This window comes from Bufo gargarizans, unplaced genomic scaffold, assembly GCF_014858855.1.
Source record: "Bufo gargarizans isolate SCDJY-AF-19 unplaced genomic scaffold, ASM1485885v1 fragScaff_scaffold_350_pilon, whole genome shotgun sequence".
In the NCBI taxonomy this organism is placed as follows: Eukaryota; Metazoa; Chordata; class Amphibia; order Anura; family Bufonidae; genus Bufo; species Bufo gargarizans.
Window position 1 is genome coordinate 116,582 of NW_025334100.1, and position 17,241 is coordinate 133,822.

Genomic DNA, 17,241 nt, shown 5'->3' on the forward strand with positions numbered 1-17,241 from the left:
GACTTCACCAAACGATTCACATTACCATCGGCAGCTGGAACCCACATCCTCTCCTCTGGTCCGTAACCCTTCCAGTGGACGAGATACTGGAGGGATCTACGGAGAACTCGGGAGTCTACAATCCTGCTGGTTTGAAATTCTAAATTACCGTCCACTAGGGATCGACCGATATAGATTTTTTAGGGCCGATACCGATAATTTGTGAACTTTCAGGCCAATAGCCGATAATTTATACCGATCGATATTCTGGGAATTTTTATTTTAAAAAAAAATAACAAAAATTCCCACAAATCTGCTGAAAATTAATGTTTATTGTTAATGTGTAGTTTTTTTTTGTAAATCTTTCTTTTTCATTTATACTTAATATTTTGGTGTTTTTTTTTTTTTTTTTTACTAACTTTTAGCCCCCTTAGGGACTAGAACCCTTGTCCTATTCACCCTGATAGATCTCTATCGGGGTGAATAGGAGCTCACACTGTCCCTGCTGCTCTGTGCTTTGTGCACACAGCAGCATGGAGCTTATCATGGCAGCCAGGGCTTCAATAGCGTCCTGGCTGCCATGGTAACCGATCGGAGCCTCAGCATTACACTGCTGGGGCTCCGATCGGAGGAGCAGGGGAGAGGGGATCCTGTGGAGGGGCGCACTGCGCCACCAATGCTTAATACTGGGGGGGGGGGGGGGGGGGGCGCACTACGCCACCAATGAAGATTAAAGGGGTTGTCCAAGTTATATTTCTTGATGACCCGGCACCCCCTCCGATCAGCTGTTTGAAGAGGAGACTCGCACGGTGTCAGCGCTGCCTCCTCTTCACTGTTTACCTTCTAGCCGTTGCATCTGCAGTGGTGAGCAGGTGTAATTACACCTAACCGTCCCATTCATTTCAATAGGAAGGCTTGGGTGTAATTACACCTGCTCACCGCTGCAAGTGCAACGGCTAGAAGGTAAACAGTGAAGAGGAGGCAGCGCTGACACCGCGCGAGTCTCCTCTTCAAACAGCTGATCGGAGGGGGTGCCGGGTGTCGGACCCCCTCCGATCTGATATTGATGACCTATCCTGGGGATAGGTCACCAATAAATATAACTTGGACAACCCCTCCCTCATTTTTTCATATACAGGAGGCGGGAGCTGCAGGATCACATAGCCGGCTCCCGACCTCCATGAGCAGTAGCTGCGATCCGCGGCACCTGAGGGGTTAACTACCGCAGATCGCAGCTACTGCTCATAGACGTCGGGAGCCGGCTATGTGATCCTGCAGCTCCCGCCTCCTGTATATGAATAAATGAGAGATTAAGCTTCATTGGTGGTGCAGTGGCCATAGCTCCTCCCCTCCTCTTGTCCCCTGTCCTCCCATTGGCTGCAGTGGCAGCAGCACAGGGGGAAGAGACACTGCTCCTTCTCCCCTGTGCTGCAGAGGGAACACGGAGAGCGCTGTCAGCAGCGCGATCTGTGTTCCCCATACGCTATCGGAATATCGGCAAAATAAATGCCGATACCGATAGCGTTCAAAATCCTGAATATCGGCCGATAATATCGGTAAATCCGATAATCGGTCGATCTCTACCGTCCACCATGACAGGAGTGGGAGGCAAGGAGGAAGGCTCAACAGATTTCTTCGACAACTTATGAAATACGTTATAGATTTTCAATGCCTGAGGAAGTTTAAGACGGAAGGCTACAGGGTTAACAATGGCAGTGATCTTATATGGACCAATAAATCTTGGGCCCAACTTCCAAGAAGGTACCTTCAACTTAATGTTTCTTGTGGACAGCCACACAGAATCACCCACTCTCAGATCCAGACCACTCATACGTCTTTTTTAGGTTATTTAGAATTTTTCGCCAAATCGAAGACAAAGAAGAGGAAAATCGTTCCTCCTCAGGAATACTGAAAGTTTTTGAACCAGCAAATGTGCCAAACTGCGGATGGAATCCGTATGCCCCCACGGTGACTTATCAGTGGACTCCTGTCTACGGTTATTAATGACAAACTCAGCTAACGACAAGAATGAAGACAACTCCTCCTGATTCTCCGAAACAAAAACATCTCAAGTAAGTCTCCAGATTCTGATTGGTGCGCTCCGTCTGTCCATTTGACTGAAGATAAAAAGCCGAAGAGAAGGACAATTGTACACCCAGACGAGTACAGAACGCCTTCCAGAATCCCTCTATCGGACACCACATCAGAGGGAATGCCGTGGAGTTTTACGATGTTGTCGACAAACACCTGTGCAAGTCTTGGCATTAGGTAGAGCCGGCAATGCTATAAAATGCGCCATTTTGCTAAACCGATCAACTACCACCAGGATCACGTTTTTTCCCGAAGAATTCGGTAAATCCGTGATAAAGTCCATGGACAAATGCGTCCAAGGTCTGGACGGGATGGGAAACGGAAGAAGAGATCTAGAAGGCAGAGTATGTGTCACCTTAGCATGAGCACAGGTATAACCGGCTGACACATAGTCCTCAACACACTTACGCAGCCCCGGCCACCAGAATCTGCGCGAGATGAGCGACAGTGGATCTACTCCCAGGGTGTCCAGCAAGCACCGTACAGTGATGTTCCTCAAATACCTTATGACGCAAGTCTGAAGGAACAGACTAGGATCTTTAGACTCACCCCTTCCCCCCCCAGGAAAGCTGCGCGACAAAGCATCCGCCTTGACGTTCTTAACCTCAGGGCGGTAGGTGACAGTTAAATCTGCTGAAAAACAGCGACCATCTGGCCTGCCTTGGATTCAGTCGTTTAGCAGACTCAAAGTAAGCCCGATTTTTGTGATCAGTAATTACTGTAATAGAATCTTGATACCGCGCTCTGTGAATAATGTGAATAAGCCCCCCTCAAACCCTCTGCACGGACTATGCTGTGGGATGTCACAAATCTGAGTTACCTTTACTGTAGATGTTTTCTCCCAAGTCCTAGGTCCTTTTGGGATGTGTCCGGAGTTTTTTTTTTTGCAGGCACAATCCTGACGAAGGATAGAGCCTATCCAAAACGCATTGAGCTTAGTGGCATCTGTGACTACCCGTAGTCATAGTAGTGATGTCACCCCTGCTCTGTACAAGCGTGAACCACGAGATTGAACTAAAGGAGCCACGCTGCCGGCCAGGGCGCGTCTCCAGGTTCAAGACACTCTGACCTATGCCTGCAAAAAACTCCGGACACATCCCAAAAGGACCTAGGACTTGGGAGAAAACATCTACAGTAAATGTAACTCAGATTTGTGACATCCCACAGCTTAATAGTCCGTGCGGAGGGTGTGAGGGGGGCTTATTCACACTGCAGCTAAAACAGACAGAGCGCGGTATCAAGATTCTATTACCCATTGTTTATTTTATGTGGCAGGCATCTTGCGGCCCTGCAGCTTCACAGCGAGGAGGGTGAAGAGCGCTACTAGAATAAACACACAGCTCTTTGAAGTACCGTAATTGGGTGAACTGCTCCTTCCAACCAATGACGCTATTCTTCAAAAGCCAACTTAATGGCCAGCAATTCCCTATTACCCAGGTCATAATTTTTTTCAGCAGTTGAAAGTTTTTTAGAGAAAAAACAAAACAAAAACACATGGGCGCCATTTACTAGGTGAAGGACCTTGTGACAAAACTGCTCCTACCCCAACCTCGGATACGTCAACCTCTACAATGATTGGCTGAGACACGACCGGTTGCACCAGAATAAAGGCTGAAGAAAAACATTCCTTCACAGCAGAAGAGGCCTGTAATGCCGCATCAGACCAGACTGAGAAATCGACCCCCTTCCTAGTCATGTCTGGTTTGACCACAGTTGAATAGTTCAGGATAAAATTTACAGTAGTAGTTGGCCAACCCCAAAAACCACATAAGCGCCTTTAGATTTTCGGGTCGATCCCAGTCCAACATGGCACGGACCGTCTCAGGATACATATGAAAACCTGAGGATGAGCAGGTAACCCAGGAATTGAACTTCCTGAACAGCAAATACACATTTTTCACTCTTCGCATACAACTTATTCTCTCTTAGGATCTGTAACACCTGTCTCACCTGATCCTGATGAGTCTCCATGTCTGGAGAATAAATTAGTATGTCATCAAGGTATACAACAATAAACCTCCCCACCAGATGATGAAAGATGTCATTGATAAAGTGTTGAAAAACCGCTGGAGCGTTGGTTAACCCAAGGGGTATGACCAGGTTTTTAAAATGACCCTCAGGGGTATTAAATGCAGTCTTCCACTCAATCCCCCCTCAGATCCAATTTAGAGAACACCTTGGCGCCGACAATTTGATCAAACAAATCAGGAATCAAAGGAAGGGGTTAAAGATCACCGACGGAAATATGGTTGAACTCACGGAAGTCCAGACATGGTCTAAGTGTACCATCTTTCCTTTTTACAAAAGAAAAACCCAGCAGCCACTGGGGATTTGGATGGTCTATGTCCCTTTGCCAAGCTCTCGGTGATATTCTCTCACACAGCCTTTCTTTCAGGCTCACAAAGATTATACAACTGAGATTTGGGCAGTTTAGCTCCAGGAATAAGATTGACGAGACAGTCATACTCCCGATGCTGGGGTAACTCCTGGTTACCACTCTCGGGAAAACACATCAGAGAATTCAGAAATGAACGAGGGCTCAGTTTTAGTGGTGACCACACAGAAAAACGCATTAAGACAGTTGTCCATGCAAAAATCACTCCAATTGAGAATCTGTCTCGCTTGCCAGTCAATGGTCGGGTTGTGTTTGCTTAACCATGGTAAACCCAACACCAACGGAGCAGGCAGACCGTCCAACACATAACACGAGACAGATTCCTGATGGAAATCACCCACTCTTAAATGGATGTCATCTACCCCCTGCGACAGGCATTTTTGGGTGAGAGGTGCAGAATCAATTGCAAAGACAGAAATGCTTCTCTCTAGTGCACTACTAGTTAACCCATGCATACCAACAAACTGTCCATCAATCAGGTTAACCCCTGCCCCACTGTCGATAAATACCTTGATTTCCACAGTTTTGGACTCTAGCGCCACCTCAGCAGACAGGAGAAATTGGGTACTACCAGTAAATAAAAAAAATAATCTACCGACTGGAGGGACAGTGATCCGGTCGGCAGAGAAAAAGGCCAAGACTGCGCATCATCCTTAAGCAATGACACGTTGACACTCATCCCCCGAAGAGTATGGATAAAGTACAACTTACACGATTCCCTGAACCGAATTAAATTGCCACTACCCCCAGAAAATCTGTCGAAATGGCAGTTTACACTCACCTAAATAATTATTAGGAACACCTGTTCTATTTCTCACTAATCCGATTATCTAGTCAACCAATCACATGGCAGTTGCTTCGATGCATGTAGGGTTGTGGTCCTGGTCAAGACAATCTCCTGAACTCCAAACTGAATGTCAGAATGGGAAAGAAAGGGGATTTAAGCAATTTTGAGCGTGGCATGGTTGTTGGTGCCAGACGGGCCGGTCTGAGTATTTCACAATCTGCTCAGTTACTGGGATTCTCACGCACAACCATTTCTAGGGTTTACAAAGAATGGTGTGAAAAGGGAAAAACCTCCAGTATGCGGCCGTCCTGTGGGCGAGAATGCCTTGTTGATGCTGGAGGTCAGAGGAGAATGGGCCGACTGATTCAAGTTGATAGAAGAGCAACGTTGACTGAAATAACCACTCGTTACAACCGAGGTATGCAGCAAAGCATCTGTGAAGCCACAACATGCACAACCTTGAGGCGGATGGGCTACAACAGCAGAAGACCCCACCGGGTACCACTCATCTGCACTACAAATAGGAAAAAGAGGCTACAATTTGCACCGGCTCACCAACATTGGACTGTTGAAGACTGCAAAAATGTTGCCTGGTCTGATGAGTCTCGATTTCTGTTGAGACATTCAAATGGTAGAGTCCGAATTTGGCGTAAACAGAATGAGAACATGCATCCATCATGCCTTGTTACCACTGTGCAGGCTGGTGGTGGTGGTGTAATGGTGTGGGGGATGTTTTCTGGGCACACTTTAGGCCCCTTAGTGCCAATTGGCCATCGTTTAAATGCCACGGGCTACCTGAGCATTGTTTCTGACCATGTCTATCCCTTCATGACCACCATGTACCCATCCTCTGATGGCTACTTCCAGCAGGATAATGCACCAGGTCACAAAGCTCCAATCATTTCACATTGGTTTCTTGAACATGACAATGAGATCACTGTCCTAAAATGGCCCCACAGTCACCAGATCTCAACCCAATAGAGCATCTTTGGGATGTGGTGGAACGGGAGCTTCGTGCCCTGGATGTGCATCCCTCAAATCACCATCAACTGCAAGATGCTATCCTATCAATATGGGCCAACATTTCTAAAGATGCTATCAGCACCTTGTGGAATCAATGCCACGTAGAACTAAGGCAGTTCTGAAGGCAAAAGGGGGTCCAACACCGTATTAGTATGGTGCTCCTAATAATTCTTTAGGTGAGTGTATATGGCAGTAGATAATGTCATGATCGCTGTGGGGGGGGGGGGGGGGGCAAACGCCACACTGAACACAGGAGGGAAGGGGAACGGTAAGTGGGCCTGGAAACAGGTCACCTCCTAGACAACCCTAATCCAGGCCCTGACTATCAATATGAATAGACCTTGAAGGTAGGAATATTCCTCCCCAGATGGACGAATGGAAGTCTCTGTCTCAGGCCCAGATACAACAACAGGGAAGATAACAAACACAACACTTAACTTCTGAAGAGAAGGCCGTGCAGGAACACCAGAGACGACCTCACACCAGCTCAGCCAAACCCAAATGAAGCCATCTACTGCATAGTCAGAAGGGTGGGGTCAGACTATAAAGGGTAGAAGTGATGACAAGGGAAGTGGGCATTAACCCTATCAACACTGAATCAAGAGAAATCAAGGAGCCAATCTACTTAATTTCCCGACGTCACGGTTCCTCAGGTGACTGATAAGTATTGGGGGGGCAGGATGGGGTGTTCAGAAGGTGGGAGGATGATGGAAAACTAGGAAACTAAGATGTCTGTCAGACTCTGCAGAGAGAAGAGATGGATGGAAGAAATCATCATGGTGGCCTGGTCTGAAAGGAGAAGATGAGGACAAAGAACATCTACATCAAAGGAGACTTCACTGGATGTGGGAGGTATGAGGCGCTGTATTACCCTGGATGTGGGAGGTATGAGGCGCTACATTACCCTGGATGTGGGAGATATGAGGCGCTACATTACCCTGGATGTGGGAGATATGAGGCGCTACATTACCCTGGATGTGGGAGGTATGAGGCACTACATTACCCTGGATGTGGGAGGTATGAGGCGCTACATTACCCTGGATGTGGGAGGTATGAGGCGCTACATTACCCTGGATGTGGGAGGTATGAGGCGCTACATTACCCTGGATGTGGGAGGTATGAGGCGCTGCAGTACCCTGGATGTGAGAGGTATGAGGCGCTGCATTACCCTGGATGTGGGAGGTATGAGGCGCTGCAGTACCCTGGATGTGGGAGGTATGAGGCGCTGCAGTACCCTGGATGTGGGAGGTATGAGGCGCTGCAGTACCCTGGATGTGGGAGGTATGAGGCGCTGCAGTACCCTGGATGTGGGAGGTATGAGGCGCTACATTAGCCTGGATGTGGGAGGTATGAGGCGCTACATTAGCCTGGATGTGGGAGGTATGAGGCGCTACATTACCCTGGATGTGGGAGGTATGAGGCGCTACATTACCCTGGATGTGGGAGGTATGAGGCGCTACATTACCCTGGATGTGGGAGGTATGAGGCGCTACATTACCCTGGATGTGGGAGGTATGAGGTGCTACATTACCCTGGATGTGGGAGGTATGAGGCGCTGCAGTACCCTGGATGTGGGAGGTATGAGGCGCTGCAGTACCCTGGATGTGGGAGGTATGAGGCGCTGCAGTACCCTGGATGTGGGAGGTATGAGGCGCTGCAGTACCCTGGATGTGGGAGGTATGAGGCGCTGCAGTACCCTGGATGTGGGAGGTATGAGGCGCTACATTACCCTGGATGTGGGAGGTATGAGGCGCTACATTACCCTGGATGTGGGAGGTATGAGGCACTGCAGTACCCTGGATGTGGGAGGTATGAGGCGCTGCAGTACCCTGGATGTGGGAGGTATGAGGCGCTGCAGTACCCTGGATGTTCTGTGGCGCTGTGTATAATGGTTTCCAAGTATATCTTTAACAGTAGGGCTGGGGGGAAGGGGTTAGGGTAAGAAAATGGAATTGGGGGGGGGGCGCCATTTCAGTTTTTGCCTGAGGCAGCAGAAAGGCTCAGTGCTCCCCTGCCCCCACGTGTCAGCCTCCATCACTCCGCCCTCCCCACCGCGCGTCAGCCTCCATCACTCCGCCCTCCCCACCGCGCGTCAGCCTCCATCACTCCGCCCTCGCCACCCCCGTGTCAGCCTCCATCACCCCCGTGTCAGCCTCCATTACTCCGCCCCCCCTGTCAGCCGCCATCGCTCTCACCATGGACGATCATTCATCCGATGCAGTCACTTCCGGTCGCCACGCTCTAGTAGTCGCCGTGTTTCTCCCTCGGTCTCCAGGACACTTGGATTTTCTCAGTTGGTCATATCTGCCCGTCAGGTCCTAGACCGGTGTCTGATGTGTCTGTCACCCGTCTCGTCCTCCCTCAGCTCTGTCTGTCCCCACCCCCCCTTGGGTCTCTCTCAGTTCGGCTTCCCCCACTCAGTCCCCCCCGTCCCCGTCTCAGTTGGGTTCCCCCCTGGCTCTGTCTCTCTCAGTTCGGTTCTGTCTCGGTTGGGTTCCCCCCTGGCTCTGTCTCTCTCAGTTCGGTTCCCCCCTGGCTCTGTCTCTCTCAGTTCGGTTCTGCCTCGGTTGGGTTCCCCCCTGGCTCTGTCTCTCTCAGTTCGGTTCTGTCTCGGTTGGGTTCCCCCCTGGCTCTGTCTCTCTCAGTTCGGTTCTGTCTCGGTTGGGTTCCCCCCTGGCTCTGTCTCTCTCAGTTCGGTTCTGTCTCGGTTCGGTTCCCCCACCGGCTCCGTCTCTCTCAGTTCGGTTCTGTCTCGGTTCGGTTCCCCCTGGCTCTGTCTCTCAGTTCAGTTCTGTCTCGGTTGGGTTCCCCCCGCGGCTCCGTCTCTCTCAGTTCGGTTCCCCCCTGGCTCTGTCTCTCTCAGTTCGGTTCTGTCTCGGTTGGGTTCCCCCCTGGCTCTGTCTCTCAGTTCAGTTCTGTCTCGGTTGGGTTCCCCCTGGCTCTGTCTCTTTCAGTTCGGTTCTGTCTCGGTTCGGTTCCCCCCTGGCTCTGTCTCTCAGTTCGGTTCTGTCTCGGTTCGGTTCCCCCTGGCTCCGTCTCTCTCAGTTCGGTTCTCCTCGGTTCCCCCCCGGCTCTATCTCTCGGTTCGGTTCGCCCCTCACTCAATCGCTTTGTTTTCGCGCCAGAACGTTTCAGCTAGAGAGGTGGTGACGTCACTGACGCCCCGCCCAGCGACGTAGGACCGCCACACACAAGATGGCGCTGTTAGTTTGAGCAGGCGGCTGCGCATCGCGGTGCAGGCTGGGAGGTCGGAGCATATTCGGAGCGCAGTGTCGGGCGCTGGCTCTTTGTCTAGTCACAGCCTCCCCGGGACGGACGGGCGGACACGGCCGGGATGGTGAGTATGCGGACGCCACATACCGCGAGGGGCTCTGTGCCCGCTGCGGGCCGGTACGAGAGTGGGGTGAGCGGGGCTGCCTGCGCTGTGTGACCGGCCGGACCGCTCCATCCTGACCTTCTCAACATGGCGGAGAGCGGCCGGCAGCGAAACGCCGAGATGACGGGTCTCACCCCGCGGCTTCCTCCAGCCGTCCGGTGTGTCATCCCGGAGGCGACCGGCCGAGGCGTCAGCAACATGGCGGCCTAGTACCGGGCCGGCCCTCCACAACATGGCGGCACAAGCCACCCGTCTCCCCTAGTAACCGTGCAGCGGCCTTCCACTCCCAAGATGGCCGCCAGGCCTCCCCCACCAGTGTGTACTGTGCCCCGACATAACCCTCCCCCCACTCTATACTGTGCCCCCGACATAACCCTCCCCCCACTATATACTGTGCCCCGACATAACCCTCCCCCCACTATATACTGTGCCCCCGACATAACCCTCCCCCCCACTATATACTGTGCCCCCCGACATAACCCTCCCCCCCACTATATACTGTGCCCCCGACATAACCCTCCCCCCACTATATACTGTGCCCCGACATAACCCTCCCCCACTATATACTGTGCCCCTGACATAACCCTCCCCCCCACTCTATACTGTGCCCCCGACATAACCCTCCCCCACTACATACTGTGCCCCCGACATAACCCTCCCCCACTACATACTGTGCCCCGACATAACCCTCCCCCCACTCTATACTGTGCCCCTGACATAACCCTCCCCCCACTCTATACTGTGCCCCTGACATAACCCTCCCCCCACTCTATACTGTGCCCCTGACATAACCCTCCCCCCACTATATACTGTGCCCCTGACACCCCCCCCACTATATACTGTGCCCCGACATAACCCTCCCCCCACTATATACTGTGCCCCCGACATAACCCTCCCCCCACTATATACTGTGCCCCGACATAACCCTCCCCCCACTCTATACTGTGCCCCGACATAACCCTCCCCCCACTCTATACTGTGCCCCTGACATAACCCTCCCCCCCACTATATACTGTGCCCCCGACATAACCCTCCCCCCACTATATACTGTGCCCCGACATAACCCTCCCCCCACTATATACTGTGCCCCGACATAACCCTCCCCCCACTCTATACTGTGCCCCTGACATAACCCTCCCCCCCACTATATACTGTGCCCCCGACATAACCCTCCCCCCCACTCTATACTGTGCCCCCGACATAACCCTCCCCCACTACATACTGTGCCCCCGACATAACCCTCCCCCACTACATACTGTGCCCCGACATAACCCTCCCCCACTACATACTGTGCCCCCGACATAACCCTCCCCCACTACATACTGTGCCCCGACATAACCCTCCCCCCACTCTATACTGTGCCCCTGACATAACCCTCCCCCCACTCTATACTGTGCCCCTGACATAACCCTCCCCCCACTCTATACTGTGCCCCTGACATAACCCTCCCCCCACTATATACTGTGCCCCTGACACCCCCCCCACTATATACTGTGCCCCGACATAACCCTCCCCCATTATATACTGTGCCCCTGACATAACCCTCCCCCCCACTATATACTGTGCCCCTGACATAACCCTCCCCCCCACTATATACTGTGCCCCTGACATAACCCTCCCCCCCCACTATATACTGTGCCCCTGGCATAACCCTCCCCCACTATATACTGTGCCCCTGACATAACCCTCCCCCACTATATACTGTGCCCCTGACATAACCCTCCCCCCACTATATACTGTGCCCCTGACATAACCCTCCCCCCACTCTATACTGTGCCCCCGACATAACCCTCCCCCCACTATATACTGTGCCCCTGACATAACCCTCCCCCCACTATATACTGTGCCCCTGACATCCCCCCCACTATATACTGTGCCCCGACATAACCCTCCCCCCATTATATACTGTGCCCCTGACATAACCCTCCCCCCCACTATATACTGTGCCCCTGACATAACCCTCCCCCCCACTATATACTGTGCCCCTGGCATAACCCTCCCCCACTATATACTGTGCCCCTGACATAACCCTCCCCCACTATATACTGTGCCCCTGACATAACCCTCCCCCACTATATACTGTGCCCCTGACATAACCCTCCCCCCACTATATACTGTGCCCCTGACATAACCCTCCCCCCACTATATACTGTGCCCCTGACATAACCCTCCCCCCACTATATACTGTGCCCCCGACATAACCCTCCCCCCACTATATACTGTGCCCCTGACATAACCCTCCCCTCACTACATACTGTGCCCCCGACATAACCCTCCCCCCACTATATACTGTGCCCCTGACATAACCCTCCCCTCACTACATACTGTGCCCCCGACATAACCCTCCCCCCACTATATACTGTGCCCCCGACATAACCCTCCCCCCACTATATACTGTGCCCCGACATAACCCTCCCCCCACTCTATACTGTGCCCCTGACATAACCCTCCCCCCACTATATACTGTGCCCCCGACAAAACCCTCCCCCCCACTCTATACTGTGCCCCCGACATAACCCTCCCCACTACATACTGTGCCCCGACATAACCCTCCCCCACTATATACTGTGCCCCTGACATAACCCTCCCCCCACTATATACTGTGCCCCTGACATAACCCTCCCCCCACTATATACTGTGCCCCTGACATCCCCCCCACTATATACTGTGCCCCTGACATCCCCCCCACTATATACTGTGCCCCTGACATCCCCCCCACTATATACTGTGCCCCTGACATCCCCCCCACTATATACTGTGCCCCGACATAACCCTCCCCCCATTATATACTGTGCCCCTGACATAACCCTCCCCCCACTATATACTGTGCCCCTGACATAACCCTCCCCCCCACTATATACTGTGCCCCTGGCATAACCCTCCCCCACTATATACTGTGCCCCTGACATAACCCTCCCCCACTATATACTGTGCCCCTGACATAACCCTCCCCCACTATATACTGTGCCCCTGACATAACCCTCCCCCCACTATATACTGTGCCCCTGACATAACCCTCCCCCCACTATATACTGTGCCCCTGACATAACCCTCCCCCCACTATATACTGTGCCCCCGACATAACCCTCCCCCCACTATATACTGTGCCCCTGACATAACCCTCCCCTCACTACATACTGTGCCCCCGACATAACCCTCCCCCCACTATATACTGTGCCCCTGACATAACCCTCCCCTCACTACATACTGTGCCCCCGACATAACCCTCCCCCCACTATATACTGTGCCCCCGACATAACCCTCCCCCCACTATATACTGTGCCCCCGACATAACCCTCCCCCACTATATACTGTGCCCCCGACATAACCCTCCCCACTATATACTGTGCCCCCGACATAACCCTCTCCCCACTATATACTGTGCCCCCGACATAACACTCCCCCACTATATACTGTGCCCCCGACATAACCCTCCCCCCACTATATACTGTGCCCCTGACATAACCCTCCCCCCACTATATACTGTGCCCCTGACATAACCCTCCCCCCACTATATACTGTGCCCCTGACATCCCCCCCCACTATATACTGTGCCCCTGACATCCCCCCCACTATATACTGTGCCCCGACATAACCCTCCCCCCATTATATACTGTGCCCCTGACATAACCCTCCCCCCCACTATATACTGTGCCCCTGACATAACCCTCCCCCCACTATATACTGTGCCCCTGGCATAACCCTCCCCCACTATATACTGTGCCCCTGACATAACCCTCCCCCACTATATACTGTGCCCCTGACATAACCCTCCCCCACTATATACTGTGCCCCTGACATAACCCTCCCCCCACTATATACTGTGCCCCTGACATAACCCTCCCCCACTTTATACTGTGCCCCCGACATAACCCTCCCCCCACTATATACTGTGCCCCTGACATCCCCCACTATATACTGTGCCCCGACATAACCCTCCCCCCATTATATACTGTGCCCCTGACTTAACCCTCCCCTCACTACATACTGTGCCCCTGACATAACCCTCCCCTCACTACATACTGGGCCCCCGACATACCCCTCACTACATACTGGGCCCCCGACATACCCCTCACTACATACTGGGCCCCCGACATACCCCTCACTACATACTGGGCCCCCGACATACCCCTCACTACATACTGGGCCCCCGACATACCCCTCACTACATACTGGGCCCCCGACATACCCCTCACTACATACTGGGCCCCCGACATACCCCTCACTACATACTGGGCCCCCGACATACCCCTCACTACATACTGGGCCCCCGACATACCCCTCACTACATACTGGGCCCCCGACATACCCTCACTACATACTGGGCCCCCGACATACCCCTCACTACATACTGGGCCCCCGACATACCCCTCACTACATACTGGGCCCCCGACATACCCCTCACTACATACTGGGCCCCCGACATACCCCTCACTACATACTGGGCCCCCGACATACCCCTCACTACATACTGGGCCCCCGACCCTATGTACTGTGCCCCTTACCCCCCACTATAGGGAATGCTGTAAAAATACTAGCGGAGTTGTTCTTATTTCTCCCGTCTGGCGTTTTCCTGCTCCATTGTATCAGATATTAGAAAGTAGCAAACAAGCGTCACTGGTCCGTGAGATGTAAACTAAGGTTATGGCTCCGGGAAGGCAGGGGCGGGGGAAAAAAATGGAAAACTGGTGTAGAAGGGGTTAATTCACACTCGGTCCTCATGCACACAACCGTTGTTTTGGTATCTGAGCTGCGGTTTTGGCGGCTCGGAGGTAGACCCATTCACTTCAATGTCCTATTGTGCGTTTTGCGGAAGAGAATAGGCAGTTATGTCAATGGCAAATTGATGGCGTCCGTGTGCGTTCCGCAATGTTTTGTGCACTGTCGTGTGCATGAGCCTCTCCCGTTTTCCGGAGGCCGTTTCTTCCAGGCGACTCCGCGTTTCTCCGTATTATACGACCTGTGAGACCGCTTATAGTCTCAGCTTTTCTTTTGTTCTAGAATAGTTTTCTCCTGTCACATTATTCGGTTTTCTTTGCTCCTCGTCATTTATATTTATTCTGCATCAGTTTTTACTTCCGGATTGTTTCCTATAAGATGTACAGTACAGACCAAAAGTTTGGACACACTTTCTTCTCATCCAACGAGTTTTCCTTATTCTCATGACTATGACAATTGTAAATTCGCACTGAAGGCATCAAAACTATGAATTATCACATGTGGAATTATATACATAACAAACAAGTGTGAAACACCTGAAAATATGTCATATTCTAGGTTCTTCACAGTAGCCACCTTTTGCTTTGATTACTGCTTTGCACACTCTTGGCATTCTCTTGATGAGCTTCCAGAGGTAGTCACCTGAAATGGTCTTCTCTTCACAGGTGTGCCCTGTCAGGTGTAATAAGTGGGATTTCTTGCCTTATAAATGGGGTTGGGACCATCAGTTGCGTTGTGGAGAAGTCAGGTGGATGCACAGCTGATAGTCCTACTGAATAGACTGTTAGAATTTGTATTATGGCAAGAAAAAAGCAGCTAAGTAAAGAAAAACGAGTGGCCATCATTACTTTAAGAAATGAAGGTCGGTCAGTCTGAAAAATTAGGAAAACTTTGAAAGTGTCCCCAAGTGCAGTCACAAAAACCATCAAGCGCTACAAAGAAACTGGCTCACATGCGGACCGCCCCAGGAAAGGAAGACCAAGAGTCACCTCTGCTGCGGAGGAGAAGTTCATCCGAGTCACCAGCCTCAGAAATCGCAGGTTAACAGCAGCTCAGATCAGAGACCAGGTCAATGCCACCCAGAGTTCTAGCAGCAGACACATCTCTAGGACAACTGTTAGGAGGAGACTGTGTGAATCAGGCCTTCATGGTAGAAGATCTGCTAGGAAACCACTGCTAAGGACAGGCAACAAGCAGAAGAGACTTGTTTGGGCTAAAGAACACAAGGAATGGACATTAGACCAGTGGAAATCTGTGCTTTGGTCTGATGAGTCCAAATTTGAGATCTTTGGTTCCAACCACCGTGTCTTTGTGCGACGCAGAAAAGGTGAACGGATGGACTCTACATGCCTGGTTCCCACCGTGAAGCATGGAGGAGGAGGTGTGATGGTGTGAGGGGGCTTTGCTGGTGACACTGTTGGGGATCTATTCAGAATTGAAGGCATACTGAACCAGCATGGCTACCACAGCATCTTGCAGCGGCATGCTATTCCATCCGGTTTGCGTTTAGTTGGACCATCATTTATTTTTCAACAGGACAATGACCCCAAACACCTCCAGGCTGTGTAAGGTCTATTTGACCATGAAGGAGAGTGATGGGGTGCTGCGCCAGATGACCTGGCCTCCACAGTCACCGGACCTGAACCCAATCGAGATGGTTTGGGGTGAGCTGGACCGCAGAGTGAAGGCAAAAGGGCCAACAAGTGCTAAGCATCTCTGGGAACTCCTTCAAGACTGTTGGAAGACCATTTCAGGTGACTACCTCTGGAAGCTCATCAAGAGAATGCCAAGAGTGTGCAAAGCAGTAATCAAAGCAAAAGGTGGCTACTCTGAAGAACCTAGAATATGACATATTTTCAGTTGTTTCACACTTTTTTGTTATGTATATAATTCCACATATGTTAATTCATAGTTTTGATGCCTTCAGTGTGAATCTACAATTGTCATAGTCATGGAAATAAAGAAAACTCTTTGAATGAGAAGGTGCGTCCAAACTTTTGGTCTGTACTGTTTGTAGGCAATATACTGTACTGTTCTTCTTCAGGACGTGTTTTTGATGATCCGCCGTAATAAAACCACAATCTTCACGGACGCCAAAGAGAACACAACTGTATATGAGCTGAAGAGGATTGTGGAGGGGATTCTGAAGAGACCCCCAGAGGACCAGCGGCTGTACAAGGTGGGTCGTCGTCGTCTTTCCCCGTCCCCGTGCCTCCTGTGCCTGCTCCTCACAGTCCTCTCTCTTCCAGGATGACCAGTTATTAGATGACAATAAGACCTTAGGTGACTGTGGCTTCACCAGCCAGACCGCGCGGCCACAGGCTCCGGCCACTGTGGGACTGGCATTCCGCTGCTCCGGTGAGTGTGCCGTGGATTGGGGGTGATGGGGCCGGTGCTGCCGCAGCGCTGACATTTCTATCTTCTAGGAGACTCCTTTGAACCTCTGCGGGTGGATCCCTTCTCCAGTCCCCCAGAACTCCCCGACGTCATGAAGCCGCAGGAGACGAGTGGCAGTGCTAACGAGCAGGCGGTGCAGTGAATGCTGGGAGATGCTGCACCTGCCCCCGCTCCCTGATCTCTCCCCCCAGCCCCCCCCCCCCCCGCCCCAGTGGAACAACACTGCAGCTTATGCTTCGCTATGTCCAGCAGGAGCATCTGTCGCCATTGTCCTGTTTCACCTCCGTGTACAAGTTGTCCACTGTCCTCCCCATGAGAATGGAACAGGCTTGTGCTGGATCCTCTTCTGTCCACATGGGGGCAGCCCCCCGTCATGGCCTCGCACCCCCCTTCCTGTTTTTGGGGTTTGGGATGCACTCGTATTGATTATGTTCTATTTTATTTTTTAAACACAATAAATTTTGTTTGCCTGTA

General features: G+C 51.7%; 2 protein-coding genes across 4 annotated transcripts in view; one reads left to right on the top strand and one right to left on the bottom strand.

The window, feature by feature from the left end:
- Positions 1 to 10,049, bottom strand: part of PKMYT1 (protein kinase, membrane associated tyrosine/threonine 1) — an 18,359-nt gene extending 8,310 nt beyond the window's left edge. The window contains exon 1 of one of the 3 annotated variants that reach the window (XM_044273032.1): positions 9,786 to 10,049. The gene's annotated coding sequence lies outside the window, so the exon portion shown is untranslated. Of the gene's footprint in view, positions 1 to 8,470; positions 9,334 to 9,729 lie in introns of those variants that run through there. The other 2 variants (XM_044273033.1, XM_044273031.1) reach the window with 2 other exon arrangements.
- ELOB (elongin B) lies at positions 9,463 to 17,241 on the top strand. The gene is made up of 4 exons (XM_044273036.1): positions 9,463 to 9,612; positions 16,415 to 16,549; positions 16,620 to 16,728; positions 16,797 to 17,241. Exons 1-4 carry the CDS (start codon positions 9,610 to 9,612, stop codon positions 16,907 to 16,909), a joined length of 360 nt encoding a protein of 119 aa, XP_044128971.1. The 5' UTR covers positions 9,463 to 9,609; the 3' UTR covers positions 16,910 to 17,241.

What these genes read in the sequence shown, in the direction of transcription:
- ELOB (XM_044273036.1), top strand. An exon ending in AGGACCAGCGGCTGTACAAG is followed by an intron (nt 16,550 to 16,619) that starts GTGGGTCGTCGT and finishes TCTCTCTTCCAG; the next exon opens with GATGACCAGTTATTAGATGA. An exon ending in ACTGGCATTCCGCTGCTCCG is followed by an intron (nt 16,729 to 16,796) that starts GTGAGTGTGCCG and finishes TCTATCTTCTAG; the next exon opens with GAGACTCCTTTGAACCTCTG.